At 55.0% G+C, this 27,719-nt stretch overlaps 2 protein-coding genes and 1 long non-coding RNA gene across 3 annotated transcripts; 1 reads left to right on the top strand and 2 right to left on the bottom strand.

The window, feature by feature from the left end:
• Nucleotides 1-125: 125 nt before the first annotated feature.
• Nucleotides 126-11,723, bottom strand: TBXA2R (thromboxane A2 receptor). The gene is made up of 3 exons (XM_065918061.1): nt 11,342-11,723; nt 6,013-6,865; nt 126-1,404 (listed from the first exon to the last, which is right to left on the bottom strand). Exons 2-3 carry the CDS (start codon nt 6,796-6,798, stop codon nt 1,159-1,161), a joined length of 1,032 nt encoding a protein of 343 aa, XP_065774133.1. The 5' UTR covers nt 6,799-6,865; nt 11,342-11,723; the 3' UTR covers nt 126-1,158.
• A 262-nt stretch (nt 11,724-11,985) lies between these two features.
• Nucleotides 11,986-15,675, top strand: LOC136166885 (uncharacterized). The gene is made up of 3 exons (XR_010663004.1): nt 11,986-12,066; nt 14,152-14,269; nt 14,759-15,675. It is a non-coding gene; the product is annotated as an uncharacterized lncRNA (long non-coding RNA).
• Nucleotides 15,676-15,793: 118 nt separating this feature from the next.
• Nucleotides 15,794-27,719, bottom strand: CACTIN (cactin, spliceosome C complex subunit). Its single transcript, XM_065918054.1, has 10 exons — nt 27,492-27,719; nt 24,642-25,125; nt 24,026-24,121; nt 23,398-23,543; nt 22,388-22,550; nt 22,192-22,306; nt 18,639-18,831; nt 18,083-18,205; nt 17,723-18,003; nt 15,794-17,234 (listed from the first exon to the last, which is right to left on the bottom strand). Exons 1-10 carry the CDS (start codon nt 27,662-27,664, stop codon nt 16,744-16,746), a joined length of 2,265 nt encoding a protein of 754 aa, XP_065774126.1. The 5' UTR covers nt 27,665-27,719; the 3' UTR covers nt 15,794-16,743.

Below are 27,719 nucleotides of genomic sequence, written 5' to 3'. Positions count from 1 at the left end.
AATAAAGGCATAAAGGCACCTCCCACCCCTGCAGCCTGATGTGTTATTTTGGGGGGTATTTGGGGGAGAGCAGAGGAAGGGGTGCTGACATGAAAACACTAGATGCTTCTTAAGTGCCTACCATGTGCCAAGCATCTTATAAGTGCTAACTGCGCAGGCGTTGAGGGCCCTGCAGACACACAGCAGTCTATACAGGATCAGTCTACTTTTATTGAGCAGCTACTGTGGGCCAGGAGCTGCTTGCTCAAGGTGCAGGGAGTCTGAGGGGCTGAGTGGATAGATGGTGAAACCACAAGCTGATGAAGGCATGCGCTTCATCTGCAGTGGAGGAAGCAGGTGTGTACCCCATGGTCTCTAGGTATCTATCTTGTCCTCTCTTTTCCTCATCTGCAAAATGGGTTTAACCCAGAACCCGCTCCTGGGGTTGCAGGCAGGATTCCAGGAGATCTCAACCGTGAAATGCTCAGGGAAGACTCAAAAATAAAGGGGGTGGGGAGAGGAGTGAGGAGCCAGCCCCACCTCTTGGGGCTTCCCCCACTCCCACCCTAGTTCTGCTCAGCTGGGGCTTCCCCGACCCCAGCTCCAGTCCTGCTCAGCAGCTGTGGGCTGGATAGGAATCTTGACGCCAGAAACTTCGATGTTGGATGATTTCAGAGCCAAAGGAAAATAAAGCCGAGGTGGAGATTATATTTTGGCAAGAGAGGGGGTCTGTTGGCATTCAGTTTTTCTAGACAGAGCCTTCTCAATTTGGGGTGTCAAAGGGAATCAACCATACCCCAGTAAGCAGGTCAGATTCAGGGATCAGAGCCCCCTATTTCTGGAGGATATCTGCAAGGGGAGGCTTACAAGTCTGATTTCCTCCAGATACCTGCCCAGCACCGTCACACCCTTTCTGGAGGTGGGAGGGGACTCAAAGTAGGGGCTGAGAGAGGGGAAGGGCTTTGGAAAGGGGAGTCAGGGAAGACTTGGGGGGGCCCCTGGGGCTGATGGAAGATAGCACACAATTTTGTTGTTCAAACCCTCTGTCTATGCTGCACTCTTGGCTCCTGGGCATCAGGACAGACAGATGCGACCGACAGGGAGGATAAAGGTCTGGTGAGGGACATTCTGGCAGGGTGCTCTGTCCTTCCAGAGCTGCCACTATGTCCAGCCTAGGACCTAGTGTATCGTTGACCTGCGGGTGAACTGGGGCTGCAGGGACAGTGACCTGGACCGGGTGCTCAGGCGAGGGTAGAAGCGCTGGATCACTGCCCGGCGAAACAGGATGTACACCCAGGGGTCGAGGATCTGGTTCCAGGTGGCCACTCGCAGGTAGATGAGCAGCTGCCGCTCCGTGGGGCGGGACAGCTGCCCCATCGGGCTCATGGCGGGCGGGCTCTGCAGCACCGTCTGGGCGATGAAGACCTGCCGGGGGCCAGAGCAGTCAGCCAGGGGCCAGGCTGGCAGCCAGCCCTGCCCTCCACCAGCACCTGCCTGTACCACCTGCTGTCCCCTGAGATCCAGTGCTGATTCTGTCCCTGCTGGGCTGTGTGACCTTCAGGATATCTGCCTGACCTCTCTGAACTTCAGCTGATGTGGCTGCAAAATAGCACACTTTTCCTGCTTCTCCCCTGGACATGATTAAACATGGGGGACAAAGAGGACTTGCAGGTGCGAACAGGTGGAATCACTGTGACTGCCAGTGTTATTATGCTATTAAACACATATTTTATACAAACTTTACATATATCAAATATATATACTATATATAATAATATATCAAATTATGGTATAGGATTTATATTAAATAATTAAATTTTGTTATTTTATTTTATTATTTTACATTATTCTGAAATTTAAAGTTTATAAAATTCTGACAAAATTTTGTATTAAATAATTTTATGTTAAAAATAGTAAATCAGTTTAATATAGTTTATTAAATATTGGATTTATATTTAATATTATATAATATGTAATATAAGATACAAATTATTATACACAATAATTTATAAATAATTATAGAATATAATATAGAATAATATAGTTACCTAATAATATATTGTTAGTTATGACCATATTATTTATTATATGGTATTTAAAATTATATATGTGATTATATAATATATAATTTTAATGTGACTATATATTACATATGATTGATATAACTACTAAGTATTCATTAATAACATATAGTTATATGTTATATAGTATTTAACTTATATAATATATATTATATACTATATAATGCTCAATATAGTTATTAAATATTAAATAATATGTAATTATATGCTTTATAGTATTTAACAATTATATTCTATATAATGATCAATATATTAAATATTAATTAATAATATGTAATTATAATAGTTTTGCTCAGTCATGTCCAATTCTTTGCGACCCCATGGACTATGGCCTGCCAGGCTCCTCTGCCCATGGGCTTTTTCAGGTAAGAATATTAGAGTGGGTTGCCATTCCCTTCTCCAGAAGATCTTCCTGACCCAGGAATCGAATCAGCACATCCTGCATTGTAGACAGATTCTTTCCCTGCTGAGTCACTGGGGAAACCCCCTAATTATAGTTATATGTTATATAGTATTTAACAGTTATATAATATAATATATAATCATATATTATATAATAATTGATATAATTAATTATGAGTGTATATAATTATATTTATATGTTACATGGTATTTAACAATTATATAATATATAGATATATATGATTGATATAATTAAGTATTAATTCATACTATATAATTATAGTATATATTATATAGTATTTAACAATTGTATCATGGTTGTTATAATTATATATATTAATCCTAATACAAATTATTATAATGGGTATTATATTTCATAATTAAAATTATACTATGATTAATATTAATATTGTATTGAATTACTACATTACAATTGTTTCCTGAGCACCTACTGTGTGCTGGGCAATTCTGGGGGCAGTGCAGTGGCTACAATGGACTCAGGCTCTACTTACATGGCCAGGTGGTTTCAGCTCAGTGGTAGGGGTGGGTGTGATCGAGCAGGTATGGAGGCACTGTTGTAGCCCAGAGGAGGCGCTGGGCCAGGCTTGGGAGAGGTAATCAGATGGAGAATAGGAGTTTCCCCAGTGAGATGGAGGGAAGTGTCCGTGGACCTTTCCTCTGGGACAACAGGGAGCCATGGGAGGTTTTGGACATGAGTTCGCTCATGGGCCAACTCTGGCCTGTCGCCTGTTTTTGTTGTGCTTTGTTTGCTTTATTTGTGCCTTTTTAGTTTGTTGTTTTGCTAAGAATGTTTTTACATGTGTCAATGGTGAGAAAAAAAATAGAAAGTATATTTTGTGACATGTGACAATTACATGAAATTCACATTTCTGAATCCATAAATGAAGTCCTTTTTGCACTCAGGCATGCCCAGTCATTTCCAGGTAGCTTTCACACCCCAATAGAAGAGCTGTGTGGTTGTCATAGAGACAGTGTTTAAAAGGTATACTATATGGCCTTTTAGGAAAAACTTGACTGCCAAAGGGGACTTGGGAATCATTTAATGACTCAGTGATTCTACCTAGAATGCCTTCCTGGTTTTGATCTGGCAGCTTATCTCCTATTAAGGAGATCAAACCAGTGAATCCTAAGGAAATCCACCCTGAACATTCATTGGAAGGACTGATACTGAAGCTCCAATACTTTGGCCACCTGATGGGAAGAACTGGCTCATTGGAAAAGACCCTGATGCTGGGAAAGATTGAGGGCAGGAGGAGAAGGGGGAAACAGGATGAGATGGTTGGCTGGCATCATCGACTCAATGGACATGAGTTTGAGCAAACTCCAGGAGATAGTGAAGGGCAGGGAAGCCTGCCGTGCAAGGGATCACAAAGAGCTGGACACAACTGAGAGAATGAACAACAAATATCCTATTCAGGCTTCCCTGGTGACTCAGATGGTAAAGAATTCAACTGCAATGCAGGAGACCCAGGTTCGATCCCTGAGAAGGAAATGGCAACACACTCCAGTATTCCTGCCTGGAAAATTCCATGGACGGGGAGCCCAGCGAGCTACAATCCATTAGGTCACAGAGTCGGACACGACTAAGTGACTAACACACACATCTCTCTAATCTCCTATCCATCCTTCAAAGTCTCAGCTCCAGTGGTTCAGAGAAGGGCAGGGGTCATCTGGGGGTATTCTGAGACAGTCAAGCCTGGAAGGCAGGGATGAGGAAGATGCTGAGGCAGACCTTTGTCAGGGAACTCTTGGTGAAGGTGACATTTGAGCGAAGACATGGAGGTGTGAGGGAGTGATTCATGTGGAGATCTAGGGTTGGGGGAGCATTCCAGGCAGAGGGTACAGCACATACAAAGGCCCTGGGGCAGCATTATGCCTGGCATGTTGGAGGAACAGCAAGGAGGCTGTTGTGGCTGGAGCAGAGTGAGCAAGGGGGAGAGAGGGAGGAGGAAAGGGCAGGGAGGGGATGGAGAAGGTCTTGCAGGGTCTTGTGGGCTGCAGGAGGACTTGGGGTTTTATCCTGAGGGAGATGGGAGCCCTGAAGTGCTGTAGGCAGAGAGGGGGAAACCTGAATCAGGTGCTCACAGGCATCCTCTGGATGCTGCTCAATAAATAATAATGATAATAATTAAAATAAACAAAAATAGGAACAGTCTGAGCTGTATGAAAACAGACCTGGGAGGGACACCCCAGGGACTGAGTTTCAGAAGCATATTGCTCAGCCAGAAGCATCATACCATAACTTTTACTCCCCGGGGGCCTGTCATGTCTGCAGCTTCACATATCACACACAAAAAATGCTTCCTGTATTTCTTTGCCCACCACTGGCACATGTAAAAACATTTAGCAAAACAAAGCACAACCAAATTTGCAATTTTCCTATCCCACAGATTTAGTTTTTGTTTTAGCCCTTATCACTTCCTAATATCTACCATTTCACTTATTTATGCACTGTTTATTTGCTGTCTTCCCCATGATCATGGGGTTGCAACAGTCTGACACGACTTAGTGACTAAACCACCACCACCATGATCAAAGAGCTCCAGGAAGTCAAGCATTTTTGTCCTTTTTGTTCTCTGCTCAGCATCTAGACCAGAGCCAGCAACATGCTGGTTGTTCAGTCAATGTTTGTTGAAGAAACAAATGGATGAATGAATTCATTTCCTCCTGAGTCGCTCTGAGAGGCAGACACCTTTTAAATCATCCCCATCCCCCATGGCTCAGACGGTAAAGAATCTGCCTGCAGTGGAGGAGACCCGGGTTTGATCCCTGGACCCTGGGTCGAGAAGATTCCCTGGAGAAGGGAATGGCTACTCATTCCAGTATTCTTGCCTGGAGAATTCCATGGACAGAGGAACCTGGCAGGCTATACAGTCCATGGGGTCACAAAGAGTTGGAGACGACTGAGCAACTAACACTTTCTTCTTTTAAATTCTAAGGAACTGATTGAGGCTGGAAGAAGGATGCCCATAGCCAGAGCCACATGGCAAGTCCTTGTCGGATATGGGCTGGAAACCAAGTATCTGATTCTGGTCTTCAGACTTGTCCAGATCGAATCAGAAATGGAAAAATAACAACTCCAAAAGGCCAAATATATTAATCAGTGGAAGGACTTCAGTAAACTCACCTGACTCAGGAAAAGTCTGTGAAAGGCTGGGGTCCAGCCCAGAACTAGGCACGAGGTAGAAATGATTCAGTGATTCTACCTAGAATATCCTCCCTGCTTTCATCTAGCAGGTAAACTCCTCCTCCTCCTTCAAAACCCCAGCTCCAATGACCCTCTTCTGGAAAGTCTTGATACCCCCCTGGGGTGGGGAGAGCCTGGGAGCCCCTCCCTGGGCATCTCAGTCTCAGGACACTGCTTCTGCCCCAGTCCTGCCCCCAGTTTGGGGTTATCTGTGTCTCACTCAAGGGAGTACCCCTGAACCCTGGGGTCACATTTTCTTGGGCTAATAAGAACCTGAGGGTTGTGAATCTATCAGGATGAACCCAGGCCCAGGTAGTACCGGCCCCGATCCCCGCCACTCACCAGCAGTGGCATCCAGCAAATGCTGGCCACCACCATAATGCCCATGAGCTGCACCATCATCTCCACCTCGCAGTCCCTCGGGCGCTGCTGGGCGGTCGCCTGCCCATGGTAGACGTGGCACAGGGTGGCCACACTGATGGTGTTGAGCAGGAAGGACATCCCCACTGAGACGCTGCCGAGGAGTGCGAAGAGCAGGCCGAAGGCCACGTCCCCTGGGTCGGTGCCGAGTGTGAGGAAGCACCAGGAGCCGGGGTACTGCACGGTGTAGTGGCCCATGCCTAGAAGGGGCAGCAGGCCCAGCGCCAGAGCAGAGGCCCACACCAGCCCCACTGTGGTCCAGGCTCGGCGCTGTGAGGCGGTCGCGGGCCTTGAGAAGGGCCGGGTGATGCCCAGGAAGCGCTCCGAGGCCATGGCGGCCCCTAGCAGCAGCGGACACAGGCCGAAAAAGACCATGATGACGCCCATGAAGTGGCAAAGGCTGCAGCCAGGGTCCACGGTCTGCCATTCAAAGAGGACGAAGTGCTGGGTCACCACGATGGCGCCGGTGACCAGCAGCCCCATGAAGTCAGTGAGGACCAGGCCGCAGAGGAAGGTCAGGAAGGAAGATCTAGACTGGGAGCTGCCCTGCCGTGCACCCATCAGCACGCTCAGCGCCAGCAGGTTGGAGGCCAGGCCCACCAGGCAGAAGGAGGCTGCGAACCATGGGGAGGCAATCAGGCGCCGCTCCTCCCGTGTGATGTTCATAGGCCGGAAACAGGGCCCCAGGGAACTGGCATTGGGCCACATGGTGCTGGAGCATAGCGGGGAGGGTCACCACTTCATCAGGCCAAGGCTGGTGGTGGTTCAGAGACACCTGCGGGGAGGCGGGTGGCACAGAAGATTTTGGTGGTTCGTTCTACATTTTCATCTGAGTGGCCCCAGTGAACTACACAAACTTCAATGCCCCAGCTCAAATTTCCCCTCCTTGAAGAAGCCCTTCCTCACTTATCTCACTCCCAGCTCAGTAAGCATTACTATTACTACTCCTAGTAGTAGTCCTGCTATTACAATTACGAGGATGACTAGCTCCAACTCTGTCCTGCCCCAGGCTCAGTGACCCTCAAGGGCAAGGATCAGTTTTCCCTCTTCCGGGAACCCTGGAAGACACCAATTAGTATCTGCCAGGTCTCAGAGAAGGGTTGAGAAGCTCTGGGTTTGAACTCTAGCCCTGACACCAACTATGCGACCTCAGGCAAATAATTTTTTCTTCTCTAAACTTCTGTTTCCCTGGGGGGTCATCCATCTGAGCCCTTCATGGAATGAAGGATCCAGGACAGATTTCAACTGCTGTAAAACAGGACACGTGAAGTGTGGGGAGAGCCACTGGCTGATGGCCAGAGGTCACTGACTCCCAGGCCAGCTCTGTGGTCAGCCTTGAGGTCACAATTCCTCATGAAGGCCTCAGGGAAGACCCGACCCCATTGGTCTTTTAGGGACATCCTTCCTCCCATGTTAGAATCATGTAGATTCCTTCCCCACCCCCCATTTTTGTTTAATACAAAATAAACCCTGAAATCCAGTACCAATCTGGGGGGGGGGGGAACCCAGTTCACTGGAAGCAACCGGGTCCCCAGTGACGGGCTATAAACAGTAGCTGGGAGGTAATGAGCTATTAACTATTCAGTATGAGACTGGGAGAGAAAATTGGAGAGACATGTGGGTCTGACTGTCTGGGGTGTGGATGAACTGACCAGTGTTTGAGGAGAAATAAAATGACACCATTTAAAAGTCAGCTCTCTAAAGCAATTATACTCGAATAATAATTTAAAAACAAGTCTTCTCTCAGTTCCCCAAAAGGATACAGCTGGGAGGGCATAGGGTCACCCATGGGGCCAGCCTCCCATGTGGTGTGCATGCACATCACAAACCATGCTTGTGCCAGCAGTGAGGGGCCACTGGCCGCAGGATCAGAGTGGACAAAGGTGGGGAGGCAGGACAGTGGGAGGCATGGAGGTTCCATGCTGCTGAAGCCCAGAAAGGTCCACTTTTTTAATTAAAAAAAATTTTAGTTATTATTATTTTATTGGGCTTCCCAGGTGGTTCAGTGGTAAAGAATCTGCCTGTAATGCAGAAGATTCAGGTTCAATCCCTAGGTTGGGAAGATCCCCTGGAGGAGGAAATGGTAACCCACTCCAGTATTCTTGCCTGGAGAATCCCATGAAAAGAGTAGCCTGGTGGGTTACATGTGGTCGCAAAAGAGTCAGACACAACAGAGCGACTAAACCACCACGACAGTGTTATTTTATTATTAATTAATTAATTAAACTGTACGAGGTCTTAGTTGCAGCATGTGGGACCAAGTTCCCTGACCAGGGATCGAACCTTTCAGGGTCCCCTGAAATGAGAGCTCGGAGTCTTATGATCCCCATTTTTTGGAGGTGGGGAATCCGAAGTACAGAGAGGTTAAGTAACTAATCCAAAGTCACACAGCCTAGCCGGAGTTGACCAAATGTGTGCAATTGAGTCAAAAGCCTTGCAGTCAGGCAGAGGCTGGTGAGAGGTGGGTGTGGAGGGTCATCATTTCTAGGGAATTCCTCGGCAGTCCAGTGGGTAAGACTACATGCTTTCACTGCCAAGGCTGCATGAGGCACAGCCAAAAAGGGATAGAATTTTTCTAAAATGACTGCCATGAATCCCGTCACGAACCTTGGAGGAGTCTCGTCCCTACTCTGAGCCTCAGTCTCCCTTCTGATAAAATGGGGCCAATGATGAGCCCCGAGGCTGTGTCTGTGACCGGCCTCAGGAGCAAGTGTGCTTAGCTGCCCCCCATCTCACTCCCCATCTCTTTAATTCATCTCAGCAGCTCCTTATCTAGCCTCATAAATTATCCAGCTCCTGATGGCCAGCTCCTCTGAACCTCCCTCCCAGGCTGGGTTGCCGCCACTTTGGTGGGGTGGGGCCTTGAGTGAGAAGCCGAAAGCTGAGAGACGGCAGGAAGGGGCCTTTCCACAGTGCGTGGCCATCTGGGCGAGCCCTCCACTCCGGGGCGGGGATGTACTTGTTGTTAGCTCAGATTTGATCTGCACTTGAGTTCCCCGTGGGACAGGGTGCTCCCTCCCTCCCTCCCTCGAGAGCTGGTATGTGTTGTTTCTAAACATTCTCGGGACCCGGGCTGTGTCTGTGGTCACTGCCCCTGCCTCACCCTGGAGTGACTGCCAGCCCCTCCCGCATCTCACGGCCCCAGGGTCCCCTACTCTTGTGCAGGAGCTCATGCACCCAGGGACATAGGCCCCGAGTCTGTTTCACACTTCCCACATGTGGGAACAAACACTGTGAGCCCAGGGCCCCGGCCTCGGGGAGACTGGAAACTGGCACCACTTCCTCTGGCTCCAGCACGCGGTTTCCAGTCCCCCAACCAGGGGTTCAGGTGATAGCAGCCGGCTCAAGTTCCCCAGGAAAGCGGGCCAGGAGGGGCACTGGCAGAGCCTCCCCTCCCCTCCCACACTGACCAGGAGGGCTCCAAAGGTCCAGAAGCACCGGTGTGTGGCCCTTGGGAGAATCGCTCACCCTCTCTGTGCCTCATGAGAAATATGGACCCCAGATTTGCTGGACAAACCCAAGGATCCTATAACCCGAGAGTGGGGGAAGTTTGGACTTGGAAAATCCAGGGTTCTGGAATTCTAACGAGTCCCTGGTTCTAGAATTCTAACAAGGTCCCACTTCAGGAACCCAAAGGCCTGAAGCGTCTAGAATTTAAGAGGGCTGAGGTTCCAGAGTTCTGATCGGCTGGTCCTGAGTTCCAGAAATCTCTCTCTCTTGGGTCCTGGCTCCTCTCTGCAGGACTGCAGGATGGACATTCAGTGCTCCCTCAGCTCACCTCGGGGAGGCTGGGAGGGCTCCAGCCACCACTGTCCCAGAGGCCTGGGCGCTGAGCCGGGCATGGGCACCAGGCTGCCCCCCTCCACCACCACAGTGGCCCTGGCAGACTGTGGTCTTTGGATCCCAAGGGTTGGGCCCCTCCTCTGCCTGATGGTCCGTCACTGCCTGCCCACTCTCCTCCTCCTGCTTCCGCAAGCCATCCATTTTTTAAGTCCCCCACCCCCCTGGCCTGCCTGCCTGTCCCCACGCCAGGGGCCTATCCACCCTCCCCCCGGAGGGGCGACAGTGACCTCAGACAAGCTCGGGCTGGAGCCCCCGATCTGCCACTGTCAAGTGGGGCTCGACCTTGCCAAGCCTCAGTTGCCCCCTTTGTGAAATGGGGACAACAAGGCCACTGACTTGCCTACCAGCATTCAGGCTGGTCTTCCCAGGCCTGATCTGCTCTTGCCATCGAGACTTTGAGTCTTCACACTCACACACACACACACACACACACACACACCCCACCCGACCCCTGCCCAGTACCCGCACTCTTCCTGCTTCCTGGCTGTGCTCACAGCTTGTCTCCTGGCTGCACACACTGAGCAGCCAGGTGGAAGCCCTGATGCACTGTATGACCTCAGTCCATTTCCACATTTCCTAAGTCCTCTAATGCTGCCCAGTTGACCAAGGATCATGCCCTCTGGCACAAACATGCAGGGGCCAGGCCTGTCGCTGCATTGGTTCCGGGTCATGCCTGGTGAACACCTGCACGCCCAATGGTAGGGACCCTCTGCACGCCCTTGTGCAGCCACAGACGCCCACACAGACACAAACACTTACACTCAGGGCCCTTGTCAGCTCCCAGACCCACCCCTGCCTCCCCTCACCACAAGGCTCAATTTCCGGGAACTTTTCCTGTTTGTGACACCAACCAGGTCCCCACCCCACTCAGCCTGTCTCGGTTAGAGCTGAGCCTTGGCCCTGACTCATGCGGTCCCTCTGAGCCTCAGTTTCCTCATCTGTCCAATGGGCATCCTCTCAGTGCTCACCACTGGCGAGGGGAACAGATGGATGATGGAGGGACAGGACTGATCCAGGCCAGGCAGCCAGTGGTTAGGGATGGACACAACTCCGAGTGTGCGTGCAGACACACAACCAACCAGGCGTGTGCTTTCACTCGCAGCCATACCCAGCGCCCCGGCACTGTCTCTGGCTGCAGCGTCACAGGACACAGAGTGGCCTGGCCCAGACTCAGCGGAATCCACACACAAGCACATTCTTGCTCACACTAGCCAGCAGGTGCCCAGGGCAGGCAGCACTGGAGACTGGGACCCAGGCTCAAGAGTGCCCCTGGATACCCAGCACCTAGTAGCTGTCACCGCCCACGGGAACACACCCACTGCAGCGCGGACCGCCCGTTAAGATACACCCAAGCCACACCTGCCCACTCTCATGCCCCGCCCCTTACCTCAGGGCCAACTGTTCTCACCTGAAGGTGGGCGAGGGTGCGTACAGGGCTAGGCGCGCCGTCCTGGGCCCTGGAGCACACGTGAGTGCCTGGCGGCAGGAAGGGCGTGCGGAGGCGGAAGCGGGGCGGCTTGGCTTCCCGGGCCCCTCGGGAAACCGAGTCACAGCGGGAGGACTCCCGCGCTGCTACGTCGCGCCGGGGCACCGATGGAGGGCGTGGCGGCGCGGGGTCCCGGGCCGAAGGAGAGGTGACGAGGTCCCCTCTCGGCCTGGAGGGAGGCCTACAGAGTCTAAAAATAGCCCGGAGCGGGGGCTCCGCTCTGTAGCTGGATCCAGTCTCTGCCCTAGTCTCGCCCAGTCTGTCTTTCAGTCTGTCTCGCATCAGTCCCTCCCGCCCCGCTCTGGCCACGCCCCTCCCGCCCAGGCCTGGCTGCTGAGAGTCAAGGGGCGCCCCCCAGCTCGCCCCCGGGGAGATCGCGCGGCCTCCTGGGGGAGGGGGCGTCCCGGGGATCCCGGGACGCAGGGGCAGGGGCGCGGCTGCCGGGTTGGCCAGCGCCCTTTCAGGAGCCTCCGCCCGCCCCCGCCCCCAAGCCGGCCCCAGCTAGGCCCCCTTCCGGCTCCGCTCTATCCGCCAGGCCCCCGCATTATTCACCGTCTGGGTAGCACCCCGAACTGAGAGAGGGCGGGGGCGGGGTCAGCTCCCCAGGGCGCCCAGACCCCGGCCCCGGTGCCCAGAGCTCAGAGCTGGTGAGCGCGGGGTGCGTGGTGGTTGAGGGGTGGCTGGCCCTCAGTAGATGCTTCATCAATGTAGGGTTTGTTTGAGGCCCCTGTCAGGGCTGGGGGTGGGGGTGCAGGAGTGTTCAGAGGGGAGAGGGACCGCACTCTGAAGCCGGATGCTTCGTGGGCAGTCTCCCTAGACAGTTTTTCCCCGGAGCAGGTGAGCGGGAGGGCTGTGGGCGGCTGCATTCTAGGGGAAGCACATGGGAGCACCTAGGCTGGCCTTGGGCCCCGGAGGTGGGGGTGGGGAGGTACGCTTTCCCTCTGCTCCCCAGAGCCGGTCTCTGCAGGAATGATCGCGCTTGAGGCAGGGTGCTGGAAGCTGGGGAATGACCTTCCAGACAGGATGGGCCTCCTTGAAAGCCCCGTGGCTCACTCAGGGCTGTGGGCCAGGGTCTCACTGGCCCAAAGCTGTGAAAGCAGAGGGTGAGCAGCCGGGTGCTACTAGAGCAAAGGCTTGGAGGCTGAGCCCAGACGGTGGTGCAGGAAAGTGAGAAGCTTCTTAAAGGTCCTTCCTGCCCACAGTCCTTGGGCCTCCGGTGAGGGGTCCACGGGTTTGGGACAGGCCTTCGAGGATGCATGGGAAGCAGGGTTGGGGCATAGAGGGGTGAATTTGGGCCTCACTGGCCCTGGGTTACAGCTTGGAGTGGGCCAGAACCCATTTGCCTTGGCCTTGATCTCACGCCACCGAGTCCTCGGGGGCCTGGGAGGGGCACACCAGTACAGGCTCTGAGTGAGAAAGATGGATTCCTGCCCTGGCCCTGATCTCCCTTCTACTGGGTCCAGCTACTATCCTTCTGGCCTCTCCATCCCTCCAGATGGCCCCTCCTCCGTTCCATACCATTGTCTGAATCCTCAGCAGGTTAACCCTAACTCCTCTTCCTTGACAAGGAGTCTCCCCAACTCCTATGCGTCTGGGAGAATCCTGGCTCTGAGGCTCTCTCCTCTGTAAAGCCTTGATGCCCCCCACATCAAAAGAGACAGTCTTGTTCCTCCCAGCCTTTCCTTTAGGGAAACTCTTTGCCCCAGCCCATATGGTAGGGCAATTGTGAGCCCCGGGTAGACTGTAAACCACATCTGCCCTCAAAGATCCCCCAGGCTGGAGAAAAATAAAGCTGTATACAGACATTCCCAGCCTCCTGCGTTCAGGGTAGGGCCAAAGGAAGTGACAGGGCTTAGGGGGGCCCAGGAGGTGAGTCTGAAAGGCATCCTGGAGTGGGGATGGGGCAGAAGTTGTGAGAACGGGGGCTTTGTGGAATACAGAGGAGTTCCACATGTCCAAGAGACAGGGCAGAAATTATACGTGCAAAACTTTGGAAGCAAGAGAGACCATGAGGCTTCAGGGGACTGTAAGGAAGGCAGAGGATGTGGGGCTGGAGCTCCAAATTGGGGGGGGGGGTGGGCTGAGATGGAGGAGGATTTTTCCGTTCCTACTTCCTCTGTCCTGAGATAAAAGGACAGTGCTCCTTCTGGTAAACAGCCAGGGCAGGGGTCAGATAAACACACTTGACTTGAGATTAGCAAGTGCCTGGGTCACAGCAGGACTCTGCAAAGCAGGGGGCAAAAATGCTCATTTTATAGACTGGGAAACTGAGGCCTGGAGGATAGGAAGGCTGGGTCCAAGGCCACATGCAGGTGGGATCTGACCGTGAGTTCTGCACTTCCTCCACCTCCCAGGCTGTAGGCTGTTCTCTTGGTCTCTGCCCTGGCCCTGGTCAAGGGCACATGGGGGTCATGAGAAGCGTTGAGATGGTCTGTGGGGTGGGGGTGGGGGGTGGCAGATGGTGGGAACAGAGGTCAGGCTCAGGACCGGCTTCCCGGGGCTATGGTTTCCGCTGGGAGTCAGGGAGCATCTATTCTTAGTCTCACACTCAGCCAAGGGCAGGAAGAGGCTGAGGTGGGGGTTGGGGGCAATTGAAGGACGCTGGGTGGACACTGGGCAGGAGCTGGGTCCTGGGGCAGCTGGGTGCTGTGGTGCCTCCAGTCTGCCTAATGGGTCTTCCTGACACTCAGCTTGTGTCACACCCAACTCACTTACCCTCTATGCCTCCCCAGTGCCCTAGAGCCCAGCACCTGGACTTGCATTCAGCCCTGCCCTGGAAACCCTGCAGAAGGAAATGGCAACCCACTCCAGTATCCTGGCCTGGAGAATCTCCACAGACAGAGGAGCCTGGTAGGCTACAGTCCATGGGTTCAAAAAGAGTAGGACATGACTGAGTGAATTTCACTTCACTTCCCTGCCCTGGAAGCACCTGTTGCCTTTTCCTCTGCAAGGCAGGCCCAACTTCCTTCTCTGTCCGGCAGCCCAGTCCTCCCAGGCCTAACATAGCCCTCCCCCAGGGAACCTTCAGAGTCCCTTCTGGGACCCCTAGACCTCATGCCTCTCCTGCCCCAGCCTGACCCCTTGCCTGGAGCAGCTCTCCTCCCTCTGGACTGGGGGCTCCTGCTAACACATGCCCAACAATTCGGGGACATAGCCACCTTGTTCCCCTCCCCCAGAGCTACTGCCTCCCTTGGGGTCTACAGGCCACCTGGATTGCAGAAGCAAAGTGAGGAGGAACCGAGACGCTGGGGCTGGGAGGACTCCTCTCGGGGCAGCTGGGGAACCTGAGGCTGGAAATGGGAGGTTGGAGAAGGCTGGATTCTGACTGCTGGTTTCTAGGCTTGAAAACGTGGGCCTCTGTCTGTCCCCCAAATGGATGTAAATGCTGTCATGTACGGCTGGTGTGAAATCTGAGTAACGCCTGCTAAAGGCCAGGTCATCGCAGCCATACAACCTGCATGCTGAGAACAGAACAGGGCCCCACCCATCTGGTGAGCAAGCTCTGCCCAAAACTCGACCTTGCTCCAGGGCCTGTCCTGCACCCTCGACAGTGGAGCAGGACAGGGATCAACTGGAAGTGGCTGCCCAGAGGATGCTGATTGCTCTGGCAATCAACCATTGATTAGTGATGTCCATGGAGGGTCCCAAAGGGGATGGATGGAGTCTTCATGCTGCCGTTAAGGATATTCTTCCACCTGGACCAGGCTGGCTGGGTGGGCCAGGGCCTGCAGTGGGGAGTGGGGAGTGGCCCCTTGACCACGTGCACTTCACCCCCGAGTCCCCAAGCCCTGCTGTCTAGAACATGTCCACTGACGTACGAGAACATGTGGGGCGGGTCATATCAGTGGAGGCCAGAGCTGAACTAGAGGCTCCTGGACACAGTTAAGTCAGGGTTGGGAGACGACTGGGGGACCTAGGGGTGTCAGTCTCAGTGCTGGGGACCTAGGGACAGATCACTCTCTGAGGGTGGCCGTCCTGGGCATGGTGGGGTGTGCAGCCCCCATCCCCGATGCCAGGAGTCCCCCAGGTCCTGACAACCAGTTGTCCCTAGACATTGCTGAGCATCGCCCCCTGGGTTAGGTGAGCACTAAGCGCCCCCTGGAGTGTTTAGGAATGCACCCTCCTTCTGGGGGGTGAGGGTGGGGGCAAAGATGGAGGAAACCCTCAGATGACGAGGAGCTTCCTCGGGAACCGTTATCGACTATTTTTAGGGGTTATACTTGTTTTCAAAAGGTCTTAGTTGTTTGGTGCCTTAGTTCTGACAGATGTGCTGTGGTTACACAAGATGTTAGCAAATGTGGACAGCTGGGTGTGGCTATGGGTGTGGGGGCGGGAACGCGAGAAGACCTCTGCGGTATTTCTGACAATCTAAAATTATTCTAAAATAAAATGTTTATTAAAAAAACATGCACTCTCACAAGTAGACCAATTAAATGAAAATAAACAAGATTTTTCTCCCCCCACCTAAAAAAATCTTTGTAGAGAAACAACCTGAAATGTACATATTTCCAGATGAAATAAGGTGTCTGGATCAGGCTGTCTGAGGAGTGGAGGTGGCCCTTCAGGCTTCTTCCCACTTGAGGCTGGAAATGTCTCCATAAGAAATTGTTAAAAAGCAGCCTGTTTCTGGGGGCAGGGCAAGGGCAGGGCCCCACTGGCAGTCTGTGACTGGGTGAGGGATCGTACCTGTCAGACTCTCACTGTCCTCACCCAAGACTCAGGGACAAGGAGGGTGGCTCTGGGTGGCGGCCTTAAGGGACAGGAGAATGCCCAGGCCAGATGGTGCCCCCGGATCGGCAGCTATGGAAGGATATTGCTCCTAGACTTGACAGTGGACAGTAAGGGGACCTCTGTGCCCATGGGGAAGAGACTGACTCCCAGCCAGCACAGGGGGTGAGCCGGGGGACCTGAGAGTTCAGACATCCTCGGATGGCCTCTTGGGGAGCATGCACTCAAGGCCCTGGAGCCTGGGTCGCGCTGGTTCCAGACCCACCCGCCAGCGTCCCGGGCCAGTGAGTACCCTGCCAGCCCCAAGGCCCTGACTTGAGATGGCCGGTGTGGGGCCTGTCTCGCTTGGGGCTCAGCGTCAGCCCAGGGACCGAGGTCTGGCGACATCTGCCAGGTCCCCTGGGCTCTGAAAACCCCCTAGCAGCCCCTCCAGTGTGTGCGTCCCTTCAGCTCTCCCAGGTAGGCTCCGCAGGGAAGTGGGACCTGTTCATGCAGGGAAGGGGGCGCCCTGTGAGGGCCAGGCCCGGCCAGGGTGGGGCTGCTGGCTCTGCACAAGCCCTCTCCGGGTCGTGGGGCTCCAGGAGGGGGCCCGGCCATCACCGCCGATAGCGGTAGCGTTTGAAGTGGAACCAGAGCTGGAAGATGCCATTGGCGAACTGGCAGCGGAAGCCGTGGCGGTGTGAATACTCCCACTCGCGGTTGACGATCTTGAAGGCGATGTCCTCGTAGGGCGGCCCGGCATGGAAGCGGAGCGTGGCGAAGTCCTTGTTGTCCGCGCAGGCCTCCAGGAAGTACTCGGGCGTGGAGCGCTTGTCGATGAGGTCAGGGTAGAAGATGTTAAACTTGTAGCCCTGCACGATCTTGGGTGGTGGGTTGTCGAAGTCATAGTGCGTCTGGTTGTACTTGTTCCACTCAAAGCCCGTGTGCACGCGGTTGAAGAAGCGCGGCTTGCGCGGCCGGTACTTGTCCGCCCACAGGTAGGCCTTGCCAGTCAGCGGCATCTCCACACTGAACTGCGCCTCGTCCTGGCCCATGCCCTCCTTGGCTCGCCGGAAGAAGATGTCCTCTGCGCTCTCGCTGGCGTCGCCTACAGGGGGTGAGTTGGGGGGCGCGTTACCTGGAACCCCGGACACCCCACTTCGGGCCCCATGCCTGTCACTCCCCGCTCCCGGCCTGTCTGCCCTGCGCCCCCTGTCCTCTCAGGTGGGTACCAAACACCACGTGTCCCCTGCCAAGTTGCCCAAAGGGCCTGGTAGGTAGAGGCCCACATGGGGACCTTGGATTCAGTCTTCCCAAGGCGGTTTCTCCTCTGTAACAGGGATGATGGCCGGCCTGCGAGGCTTAGGCCCTGGCCCACAGGCCATGTAAGGAGCTCAGAGCAGAGCCGGGTGTTGGAAGTAAATACCACCATCCCCGTGTCCTTGGGACAAATGAGCAAGCAAGTGAACAAAGGGACACTCAGGACAGCTGGAGGAGGATGATCCAAGCGGCTTCAAGGCCAACGCTGGGAATCCCCGCCCTTGCCCACCCCATAAACAGGGAAGCCCCACCTCTTGCCCCGCCCCCACCGCGCACCTGTGACCTGAAGCTGCTGCCGCGACAGCTGCAGGCGCTGCAGGTCCTCGTCGGGCTCCAGCACGTGGGCATCCAGCGGCAGCTCATGCGCTGTGAGCAGCCGAGGGCTGTACTTGCCGGCGTCGTAGTCGTCCAGGCTCTGCTGGATCAGGTCCTCTTCCATGAGCACCGCCTCCCCATCTGCCTCACCCTCCGCTGGTGTGGCCCCTTCGGCCTCCGGCTCCGCAGGGCTGCCCTCCGAGGGCCCAGGTGGGGTGGGGGCTGGGTCCTCAGGCTCCAGGCTGCGGAGAGGGCTGGGCTGAGCAGGGCCAGCGGCGGGAGAGGGTCCTGGGGAGTGGAGACAGGCAGGCCAGGACTTACCCGTGGCCGGGAGATGGTGGCTCCTGCTTGAGGATGGGGAACAGCGGCTCGCTCTCCACGCCCTGCTCCTGCTTCAGCTTGTACAGCTTCTGCCGCAGCACATCCTGGTGCCGCTCGCGGAGCCTGCGGGGCAGGCCAGGCGGTCATCCGGAAGCCCCATGGGGAAGGCCCCTACCCAAGATTTCTCATGACTCTCAATTTGCAGCAAGGACCAGATTGAGGGCAGCAAGGGGCTGCAGCACAGGCAGACACCCGGAAGGGGCAGATCCCTGGGCTGGAAAAGGACCACAGACTGGTGAGGAAGAGGATAAATTTAGAAGTGACTGCATTCCGTGGCAGACAGGAACTGTGTTTACACAATGGTCCCAAGCACGCAGAGAATTCAAACACTGGGAGTGTGGGGCCTGTGGATGGGGGAGGCAGTGGCCTCCGGGGCTTCCCGTGATGTCTATTGACCCAGGAAAACAAAGACCAAGTGCTCAGTGGAGGCTGGAAGGAAGGCGGGAAGGCGGCTGGGAGCTGGTGGGGGACTCCCAGTGAGACTCCGCCCGCTTACCTGGCACGTGCCATGTGGGCCCGCAGCTGCTGCAGCAGGCTCTCCCAGTAGCCCATGTCCAGGTTGGGGCCCCCAGCCCGGATCTTGCCCTCGATGCCCTGGAAGATGACCTGCAGCTGGCTGTATGTCTTCCCCTTGAAGACTGACTGCACATCGGAACTGACTGAGGCATTGACCCCCTCTCGCCGCTCACCTACAGTGGGGTGGGGGTGGCTCGGATAAGGGCTGGGCCCAGGCCCTAACCCCTCAAATCTGAGAGGCCCCAGATAGCGAGGCAAAGGCTGACTGACCCTCTGTCCCTCACACCGGCTGGCTTCCTTATTTGTGGCTCATCAGAGAGCAAGCTGTGTACCCTCCCTCCAAGCCCCAGGGCCTCTGCACATGCCATGCAAGCTTCCCACCAGCAGTAAGTTCTTCCCCATGAAGCTGGCCTCCTAGATCCCAGCCATCCTCAGTCCCGAGACAACGTCCCATCCACTGAGAGGCCTTCCAGTCACCAGCCTACTCCCTTGGCCTAAGGGCCTAACTCTCAGTTTCCCAAGGGCAGGGACCTCCAGCGGCTGTTTGCTTAGCACCGTGCTGGGCTCCGCTGGAGCTCAGTACACAGCCGCCGGGTGAATGTAGGGCAGGCGACCAGCTCGTGTTCCCTGCTCAAAAGCTGGCTTCTCTAACCCTTGCCAGTGGACAGAGGGTCACAGTTAATCAGACAGGGTCAAGAAGAACCAGAGTCCCTTCAGCCAATCAACGTGGGACCCTACAACGAGCAGCTGGGCTCCCAAGCAGCACTGGCCTCAGTGGGACCTATACGACCAGCAGCTTGGCTGTGGTCTGTCGCAGATGCACACACATCACGGGACCAAAACTGAATCTGACAGCAGCCTTCACACCCAGCCAGGCGGGGCCGTGTCCTGCACTGACTCAGACAGAAGCCAGGCCTCTGCTTGTTGAGACAGATGGAGCCACCAGTGAAAACTTAACAATCCACAGAAGCCACAGGCGCTAAGCCACTGTCTAAAGGACCTCTGGGGGTCTAACAGGGTGGGGAACTGGGGAGGCCACACGGGTGTCTGAGGACCCAGTTTCTCCTGCACACCCTATTGTATAGTAAGGATTCCCTAACTACAAAGGAGAGAAGCGGAGGTGACAGGAGGGGGAAAGAAAAAAAAAAAAAGGAGGACTTTCCTGAAGGTCCAGTGATTAAGACTATGCTTCCACTATAGTGGGTAATAGTTCAATCCCCAGGTGGGAAAGTTCCACATGCAGTGCGCCTGGGGGTGGGGGAACAGGAAAGAAAAAAAAAAGAGAGAGAGAAGGAAAAGGAGAAAGGAAAGGAAAAGGCTGGTTTAGCTGGAAAGGGGGAAGGCTGCCATCCTCAGGGCTCTGGGAAGAGTGGGGTCACACCTCTCAGCTTCCCTCCTCTCTCAGAAGTCAGGCCCAAAGAAAACAAACACACTTGCTCTTTGAGGACACCTGGAGCCACGTGGGGCCCCAACCACAACATGCAAGGGGGACAGGGGACAGAGGGGTAACTGATGTGGAGGGGGGAGGGGCCACGAGGGGCCATGGGCCAGGCACTCAAGGAGCGCTGGAAACGGGGTGGGGGTACAGCCTGGGGACAGACACTTGGCACAATGTCCTTTCACACTGTCGTTGGAGCAGGGCTGTGCTTCAGAAAAAAACACCCAGAGCCCAGCTCCAGCCCCAGCCCTGCAAACACCGGTGAGGAGAGAGGAAATGCTTCCTGATATGTAGGACACCAACAATTTCCTGCCTCGCTCCAGAAGTTACTGGAGGGTGCGGGGCCAAGCCACAGAAAAGAGAGACGTGGGGTCGCAGAAAGCAAGGTTCCACTGCTGGCTCGAGGGCAGGAAGCCCCAGGAGGGTGGGGGCGGACAACCCCACCCTCAGGGGAACAGGGAGGAAGGGCCCAGGGAGGGGGGCAGGGGCTGGATGGGAGCCTCCCAGGTGTCTGGCCCCTTGGGGAGTGAAGCGGAAGGTGGGGTCATGGGTGAAAAATCTCCCATGCCTTCCATGGTCCTGAGCTGAGGCATCAACTCCATAAAGGAGGATGCTGTTTTGAATGTTTGACGACCGTGTGCTTACTTCTCTTCTGGCAACCCTCCGGGGGGTTTTTCCCTGCGCACGGGAAGGACACCCAGGCTCTAGGGAGGCTGCTGACCACCCCTGGAGGCCAAGCTACTTGCTCGCTGGCCTGGGTGTGCCCCCAGAGCCACGCCCCAGGCTGTCATCCAGTCCAAGGGCCTTGCAGCACCTCTCAACCAGCATCTCTGCCAACCAAGCAGGCGTTTCTGGACATTTCTTTGTTGTTTCTGGGGTATTTTTGGTCGTACTGTGAGCTTAGTTTCCCGACCAGGGACAAAAACCGGGGCCGGCAGCAGGTTCCAACTGGCCCTAACTGCTCTGCAGCCACGGAGGTCCCCTGGACACACTGCTGATGGCAGAGTCCCTTCCCTTCTCTGGGACTTACTGCAGGACACGCCCCGAGGGAAGGGCTGAGACAAACACAGCTCCCCTTTCGAAGATAAAGGATGCCGCTCCTCTCCCTAAACGGAAGGAAATGGCCCCGACCACCCGTCTGAGCAGCATCTACACACGCTCAGGGGACAGAGGATGCCTGTCCCTCAGCCGCCGTGGTAGTGAGATATGAAGCTGAGAGCTTAGCAACACAGGCTCAAGGCCCCCAGGAGCTGGATGCCGTTAAAGCCAGTGGCTTCAAGGGGCAGGAACGGTGGGGCTCCTATGGTTGCTGACAAGCTTTTATGACAGCGGTTCTCAACCAGAGTTGAACCTGCCTCCTCTCAGGGCACACTGGGCCATACAGGGAACATCTGTGATTGTCACAACTAGGGGCTCTTGGCACTGCGTGGGTAGGGGGAGGGAGGCTGTCCACACCCCACAGGGCCCAGGACAGGCCCACATAAAATGGTCTGGGCCCAGATGTCAGCAGTGCTGTGGGGTGAGACACTGCTTTAGAGCTTGTCCTCTTTGCAATTATATGCATGCAATCATTTTGAAGAAAAGAAAAGCGATTAAAAAGGAACACAGATTTCCTTAGTGGTTAAGACTTGGGAGCTTCCACTGCAGGGGGCATGAGTTTGATCCCTGGTCAGAGAACTAAGACCCCACAAACCACATGGTGTGGCCAAAAAACCCCAAAAACAAAAAAAAGCCCTCCACACAGCACAGGTTCCTACCAAGTAGAGTTGGGTCCTGCTCTTACTCAAACAGATTGAGCCTCCAGTGAAAACTTGACACCCGAACAGAAGAGTCCCACTGGTGCTGATACCACAGAAACCAAGCGCTAGGTGATTTGTTTAAAGGAAGCCCTTGGCACTACTGGGTGAGACTCCCCCACCAGCAGAAGAGCCCTTCGCACCAGCCGCTCCTGATGGCTTGCAGAGAGGCCTGGTGAGGCTGTGGCTGCCTCAGAGGGGAGGCAGAGACTTGCAGAGAATCGGGGTCTTCTGTGGAGCCACCTGACCCACTCCTACCAGACCCAGAGGTGTGACATAGCTGGCCTGGCTCACATTACCTGGCCCCTTGCCCGAGGCCTCTAGCTTTCGGAGCTTGGAGATCTCGTCCTCTGTAATGATCGTCATGTCCCTCCAGAAGTCTGCATTCTTGCCCTGCTCCAGCTCCATGTAGACCTGGAGGGGGCACAGATGGTGTGAAGGCACGGCTGGGGCTTGGAGGTGGTGGGGGTGGCGGGGGCACACGGCAGGGCGTACCTGGATGTCCTCTAGCAAGTCCTCCATGTCAGCCACCGTGAGACCGTTGAGGAAGGTATAGGGCTCATGCATCTCCACGGCCAGGTCGTCGTCCTCAGCGCTGATGTACTTGGCCAGCAGGTCGATGGGCTTGGCCCGTCCGTCCCGGATGCGGATCTTGGATCTGCCAGGGAGCAGATGGCAGTGTCAGAGCCAGGGGTGCATCCTCCCTCCCGGATTGGGAGCCAGGAGAGGACCCCAGCCCGCTGTGGGTGGTGGTCAGGGAAGGCTTTCTGGAAGAGGAGGTATCAGGCCAAGAAGCAAGAAAAGTTGGAAGGCACAGGTCCTAAAAGAGGCAGAGACAGGAGCAAGGTGGGGTTTGAAGAAAGTGGGTGGGCCACAACAGAGGGGCAGAGAGGACAGCCCGGGTGAAAGATCTAAAGCCTTGGTGCTGTACATGGGGACGGGCATCAGAGGCTAACCCTGTTTCAACCCCAGAGAGTTCTGTAACCAGGTGAGTCTGAGCCCCTGGGGACTGTGGGTAGCCAAGTGAGTAGGGGCCAGACGTGAGGCTCACACAGCCCACATGACCTCGGACAACTCTTGACATCTCAGGAGCCTCGCTTTCCATGTTTATAGATGAAGCTGATGAGCAAAACGCCTCAAAGGCTGGGGACAGCCAGGGCCTAGCCAGTCAGGGCTGGTTGGCATCCTCTACTCAGCCATATGTTTGTACCACCCGCAGCACCTGGCCTCAGGGGTGAGAGTGCAATGATGAGGGAAGCAGACAGAAAATGAGTCAGGAGGGACCCTGAGGAGGTGCAGGGTGCAAGCCCGAGGGCCAAGGGGGCGGGGGGGGAGCAAGGGTGGGTTCCACCTGCTCAGGTCCAGGAGGAGGGGGCGCCTAGGAGGAGGGGCACGTCCAGGAGCAGGAGGAGGGGTGGGTCTAGGAGGACGAGGAGGTAGGTCAGGGCGGTCCTAGTAGGAGGAGGGGCAGGCCCAGGAGGAGGAGGGGGTGGGGAGCCCAGCACCGAAGCTTGGCCTGCTGGAGGTGAAAGTTGTCTTCCTGCTCCTCCCAGGTCTTGAAGTGCTCCGCCTCCTTCTCCCGCTGCAGCATCTCCAGCTCCTGCTCTCTCATGGCCTTCTCACGCTCCCGCTCCAGCCGCAGCTGCTTCACCTGAGGGCGTGTGCAGAGAGTGAGGGGGGACAGCAGACAATGGGGTCTTGTGGGGTCTGCCCTTATCCTCTCAGACTGTGGGGTTCCCCAGGGTTGGGGGAGGGGTACTGTTCCTGGCACCTGGCCCCCGTGGGCTGGCGCTGGACACAGGAATCGGTCCAGGGATGCCTGAAGCTCTGGACAGACCCTGAGGCAGAAGGGAACCCTCTTTCTGCTAGAAAAACAGTAGCTTTAGTGGCCAGGGCTGCTCTGGCCACCCAGCAGGGAGGACCTTAGAATAAATCCTGGAGGCCAGCAAAGCTAAGGCAGAGTCACTGCCTGAGCCTCTGGATCCAGCCATGCCTGAGGCCAATCTCCCCTGAACTTTCCGGGAAAGTCAAAAAGGTCCCCATGGACTTAAGCCAGGGTGAGCCAGACTCACTTTCTGTCTGCTTCCCTTGGATCCCTCAGGAGGGAAGCAGGGAACCCCGGGGCACCCCCACCTTTTGCAGCTCCAGGCGGTTGTCTTCCTGGATCCTCTTGTTCCGCTCCTTCAGCTCCTTCTCCTCCAGGTGGCTGATCCCCTTCTTTTCCAAGGCCTGGGAGGGCCAACCACAAAGCCCGCTGAGACAGATGCCTCCTCCCACCACCCTCCCTGGGAACACCCAGCACAGCCTCCCACACTTCATAACTGCTCTACCAGCTGGGGACCCTCTAGGCCGAAGCACCTGCTCTGCTGATGAGGGGTGTGAGGTTGAGGGAATTGGCTGCCTGCAGAATCAGCTCAGTCCACTCCAGCATCGTGGAGCTCTGTCCTGACCATGGAATACCACCCTGCATGTGATGCTGAGACCCTGTTCTCCCATCCTGCCTGAGGTTAGGCTGGTTCTGTGGGTGGAGGGCCTGAAATTTTACACTACAGGAGAGTGTCATCAGAGGAGAAGCTGCTGGAAGCTGGTGCGTGTGCTCATGTGGGCACACAATGTCAGTGGCAGGTACAACCTGAGCATGTGCACTGGGAATGCTAAACAATGTCTTTGGAAATAAGCTGTAAACAGCGCATGAAGCAAAAAGACAGAAAGGACTGGCAAGCAGCCAGTCTGGCTGCCCAAGGCTCACCTTGTTCCAGATGAAGGTGCCCAGCAGGTTGTTATCACCAAACGGGTTGTCGGTGTTGGTATAACCCATGTACTCCTCGCCCCAGCCCATCTTCTCCCGCTTCTTCCGCTCCTTGGCTTCCTTCTTGGCCAGCCGGCGTGCCCGCTTCTCCTCAGGAGTCTCGAAGGCCTTCATCAGCTCCTCCTGCTGCTTCCGTTCTTCGCGTAGCCGCAGGCGTTCCTGCAGGCTCTGGCGCTGACTCAGGGCCGCCGCCGCTGCCTCCCGGGGGCTCTGTGAGTGGTCCCTGGATGCAGAGCTTGACGCCGAGGAGCCTGGGGACCAGGAACGGGTCCGCTGCCGATGCTGCCGGCGAGCCCATTGGCCCCGCTGCTGCTGCTCATCATTTGAGTCAGACTGAGAGGAGCGGTCCTGGGAGCGCCGGTGGGCAAGAGGGGGGCTCCGGCTCTGCCTGCCTCGCCGTGGCCACTCCTCTTCTGAATCCGACCTGTGGAGGGAACCCGAAAAGCTCTACTTGCTGCCTGCTGGCCAGTCACCTGTCCCACTGCCATTGACTGGGCAGGCACCTGCTGGGGGCCAGGAGCTGGTCTAGGTTCTGGAACATGGCAGTGAGCCAAACACTGATGCTCCCTGCTTTTGTGGGGCTCACGTCAACAAGTGTAACACTAGATGGGACCATGAGCCACTAGGATAGTGACAGTGCATTAGGGCATGCAGAGGTCAGAGAGGACCTCACTAAGAAGGTGACACTGGAGGAAGTGTTGGGGAGCTACGGGGAGATCTGGAGAGAGTGATGGGGCAAAGGGCACAGCAGGGGCAAAGGTCCTTGGGCAGGAATTCATTTGGCATATTTAAACAGCAGCAGGCAGGCCTGTGTGACTGGAGCAGAGTGAGTGAGGGGGAGCACGGGAGGGAGGGCAGGAGGGCCAGTGGCCTGGGCCAGATGGTGAGGGAACTATAAGCTCTGTCTAAGGCGTCCAGGGGGGCTTCCCTGGTAGCTCAGTTGTAAAGAATTTGCCTGCAATGCAGGAGACACGGGTTTGATCCCTGGGTTGGGAAGATCCCCTGGAGAAGGATATGGCAACCTACTCCAGTATTCTTGCTAGAGAATTCAATGGACAGAGGAGCCTGGTTAGTTCATGGGATTGCAAAAAGAGTCAGACGCAAATTAGCGACTAAACAACAGTAACAAGGTGTCCAGGGAGGGCTTACAGAAAGAAGGTGGTGTTTACCTGGCTCTGTAGGATAGGTAGGAGTAAGACTGGCAGGAATACAGAGCCTTGACGGGGCAGGTGAGGAGGGCAGGCAAAGGACAAACTCTGGGGATAGATTCTTTAACGTTGGGGGCCTTTGAGCAACTAAATCTGTCTTTATTTTGTCCAATGCTCCACCCATTAAGCTCATGACAAAAAATTTACACCTTGAAAACCAATTATTTGGCATTAAACAAAAACTACAAATTTGGTCAAATCTTCATAAATGAGATTGATTTTCATGACCTATCTAGAGCGGCTAATTCTTGTGAATAACTAAAATCTTAGAAACCAATAGGTGACAATAACAATTTATTGCTACCCACAAACCACTGCTAAAACATCAACATTAAATGTTAAACCAGAGACAGCAAACTTTTTCTGTGACGAGCCAGATGGTCTACAGCACAGCAACTCAACTCTGCTATCACAGGGCAAAAGTGGCCCACGAACAGCACAGGAACAAACGGGCATAAGTTTGTTCAATAAAATTTTATTTCTAGACACCAAAACTTGAATTTCATGTAATTTCAATGTGTCATGAAGTACTACTCTTTTGTCTTTCCCATTCCACCCCCCTCCCCTCAACATTTAAACATGTAAAAGCTATTCTTGGTCCACAAGGCTGTAGTTTATCAAATCCTGGTTTAAACCATCTCTTTACTAATTTCACTGCTTTTATCTTCCTGGAATTCCTGGGTGGCAGTGATCTTATGAGATTCAAAAGTAAAAGCCACCTTTCCAAACCTAGAGGGTGATCAGTGGATGACAGCCACCCTGGCTATGGTGTGGCAAACAGGCTGGAGGGATGGGAGACAGTGCATGCTTCCAGAGCCCCTGTGGAGATCCTGATGGCACAGATGACATAACTTGGATGAAAGTGGGGCAGGGACTGCCAGTTATAGGCTGAGCCAGCAGTAGAACCCAGCTCTGAGAGTCAGTCCCTATTTCCATGCTGATTCCCTTGTGCTGGAGCAGACTCAAGCAGATTCAAGCCAAGTCTGGTCAAGTGCCCCATCTCCAGAAAAGGGCTGTGGGCAGATGGGAAGCTGAGCAACAAGTCCGAGTCCTGCCACTGTCATCAACGGTTCTTCTCTCACATCCCATGAACAAGTGTTGTTACTTCTACTTCAGAAATCCCTCTCCAATTTACCCACTTTCTCACGGTACCTCCCCACAGCCTCCCCTCAAGAAATCCAGCCTGGACAACTGTTAATACGTTCCTGCTCCTTGTTGTCACTCCTGCAGTCCCGCTGAGTCCCTTCTCCACGCTAAAACCAGTGGGAATTGCGCAAGGTAATCCAGACATCACTTCTTGGTTCGAAATCCTCCACAGCTCCCTACTCCCCTCTAAACAAACCTCAAATGCTTCATGACGGTACACAAGCCTGCACGATCTGGTCTCCCGCTTCCTCTCCGACCTCATCGATTCCCCAACGCCTCGCTCCTGGAGCCTCTCGCTTTCCTATCGCTGCCTGGTTAGTTCCGACGTGCTCAGACGTCCCCCTGTTCAGGAAGCCCTCCCTGACTAACTCGAGGGGCTCTCAGCTCCCCAAAGGCTGGAGCTGGACCTCTAGCGTGGCTCAAACAGCGACCCCACCTGCCCTCCCGACTCCTCCGCCTCCGTCTGCGTCGCCTCTCGTCGTCTCGGCGACGCCGGTTTCGCCGCCCATGGCTTCCACTCCGACTTCGGCTCCGACTCCCGCTCCGGCTCCGTTGCCTTCGACCCCTGCGACCAGCGGACCGCGAGCGCGAGCGTGTATCCCGACCCATCGGCTGAGACGGTGGCGACGGCGCTGACACAAATACCCGGGGCCTGTGACTGGGG

This window comes from Muntiacus reevesi, chromosome 1, assembly GCF_963930625.1.
Source record: "Muntiacus reevesi chromosome 1, mMunRee1.1, whole genome shotgun sequence".
NCBI classification, from domain to species: Eukaryota; Metazoa; Chordata; class Mammalia; order Artiodactyla; family Cervidae; genus Muntiacus; species Muntiacus reevesi.
Note: the sequence above shows the minus strand (reverse complement) of the source record. Positions and strands in the feature narration are given on the sequence as shown.

Excerpts from the sequence above, each read along its gene's own strand:
- TBXA2R (XM_065918061.1), bottom strand. The coding sequence starts at position 6,798 with ATGTGGCCCAATGCCAGTTCCCTGGGGCCCTGTTTCCGGCCTATGAAC. Across the intron at positions 1,405-6,012 it reads TTTGCTGGATGCCACTGCTG|GTCTTCATCGCCCAGACGGT; the intron begins GTGAGTGGCGGG and ends GGCCCCCGGCAG.
- CACTIN (XM_065918054.1), bottom strand. The coding sequence starts at position 27,664 with ATGGGTCGGGATACACGCTCGCGCTCGCGGTCCGCTGGTCGCAGGGGT. Across the intron at positions 18,206-18,638 it reads GCCCACATGGCACGTGCCAG|GCTCCGCGAGCGGCACCAGG; the intron begins GTAAGCGGGCGG and ends CCTGCCCCGCAG. Across the intron at positions 17,235-17,722 it reads GCAGCAGCTTCAGGTCACAG|GCGACGCCAGCGAGAGCGCA; the intron begins GTGCGCGGTGGG and ends CACCCCCTGTAG.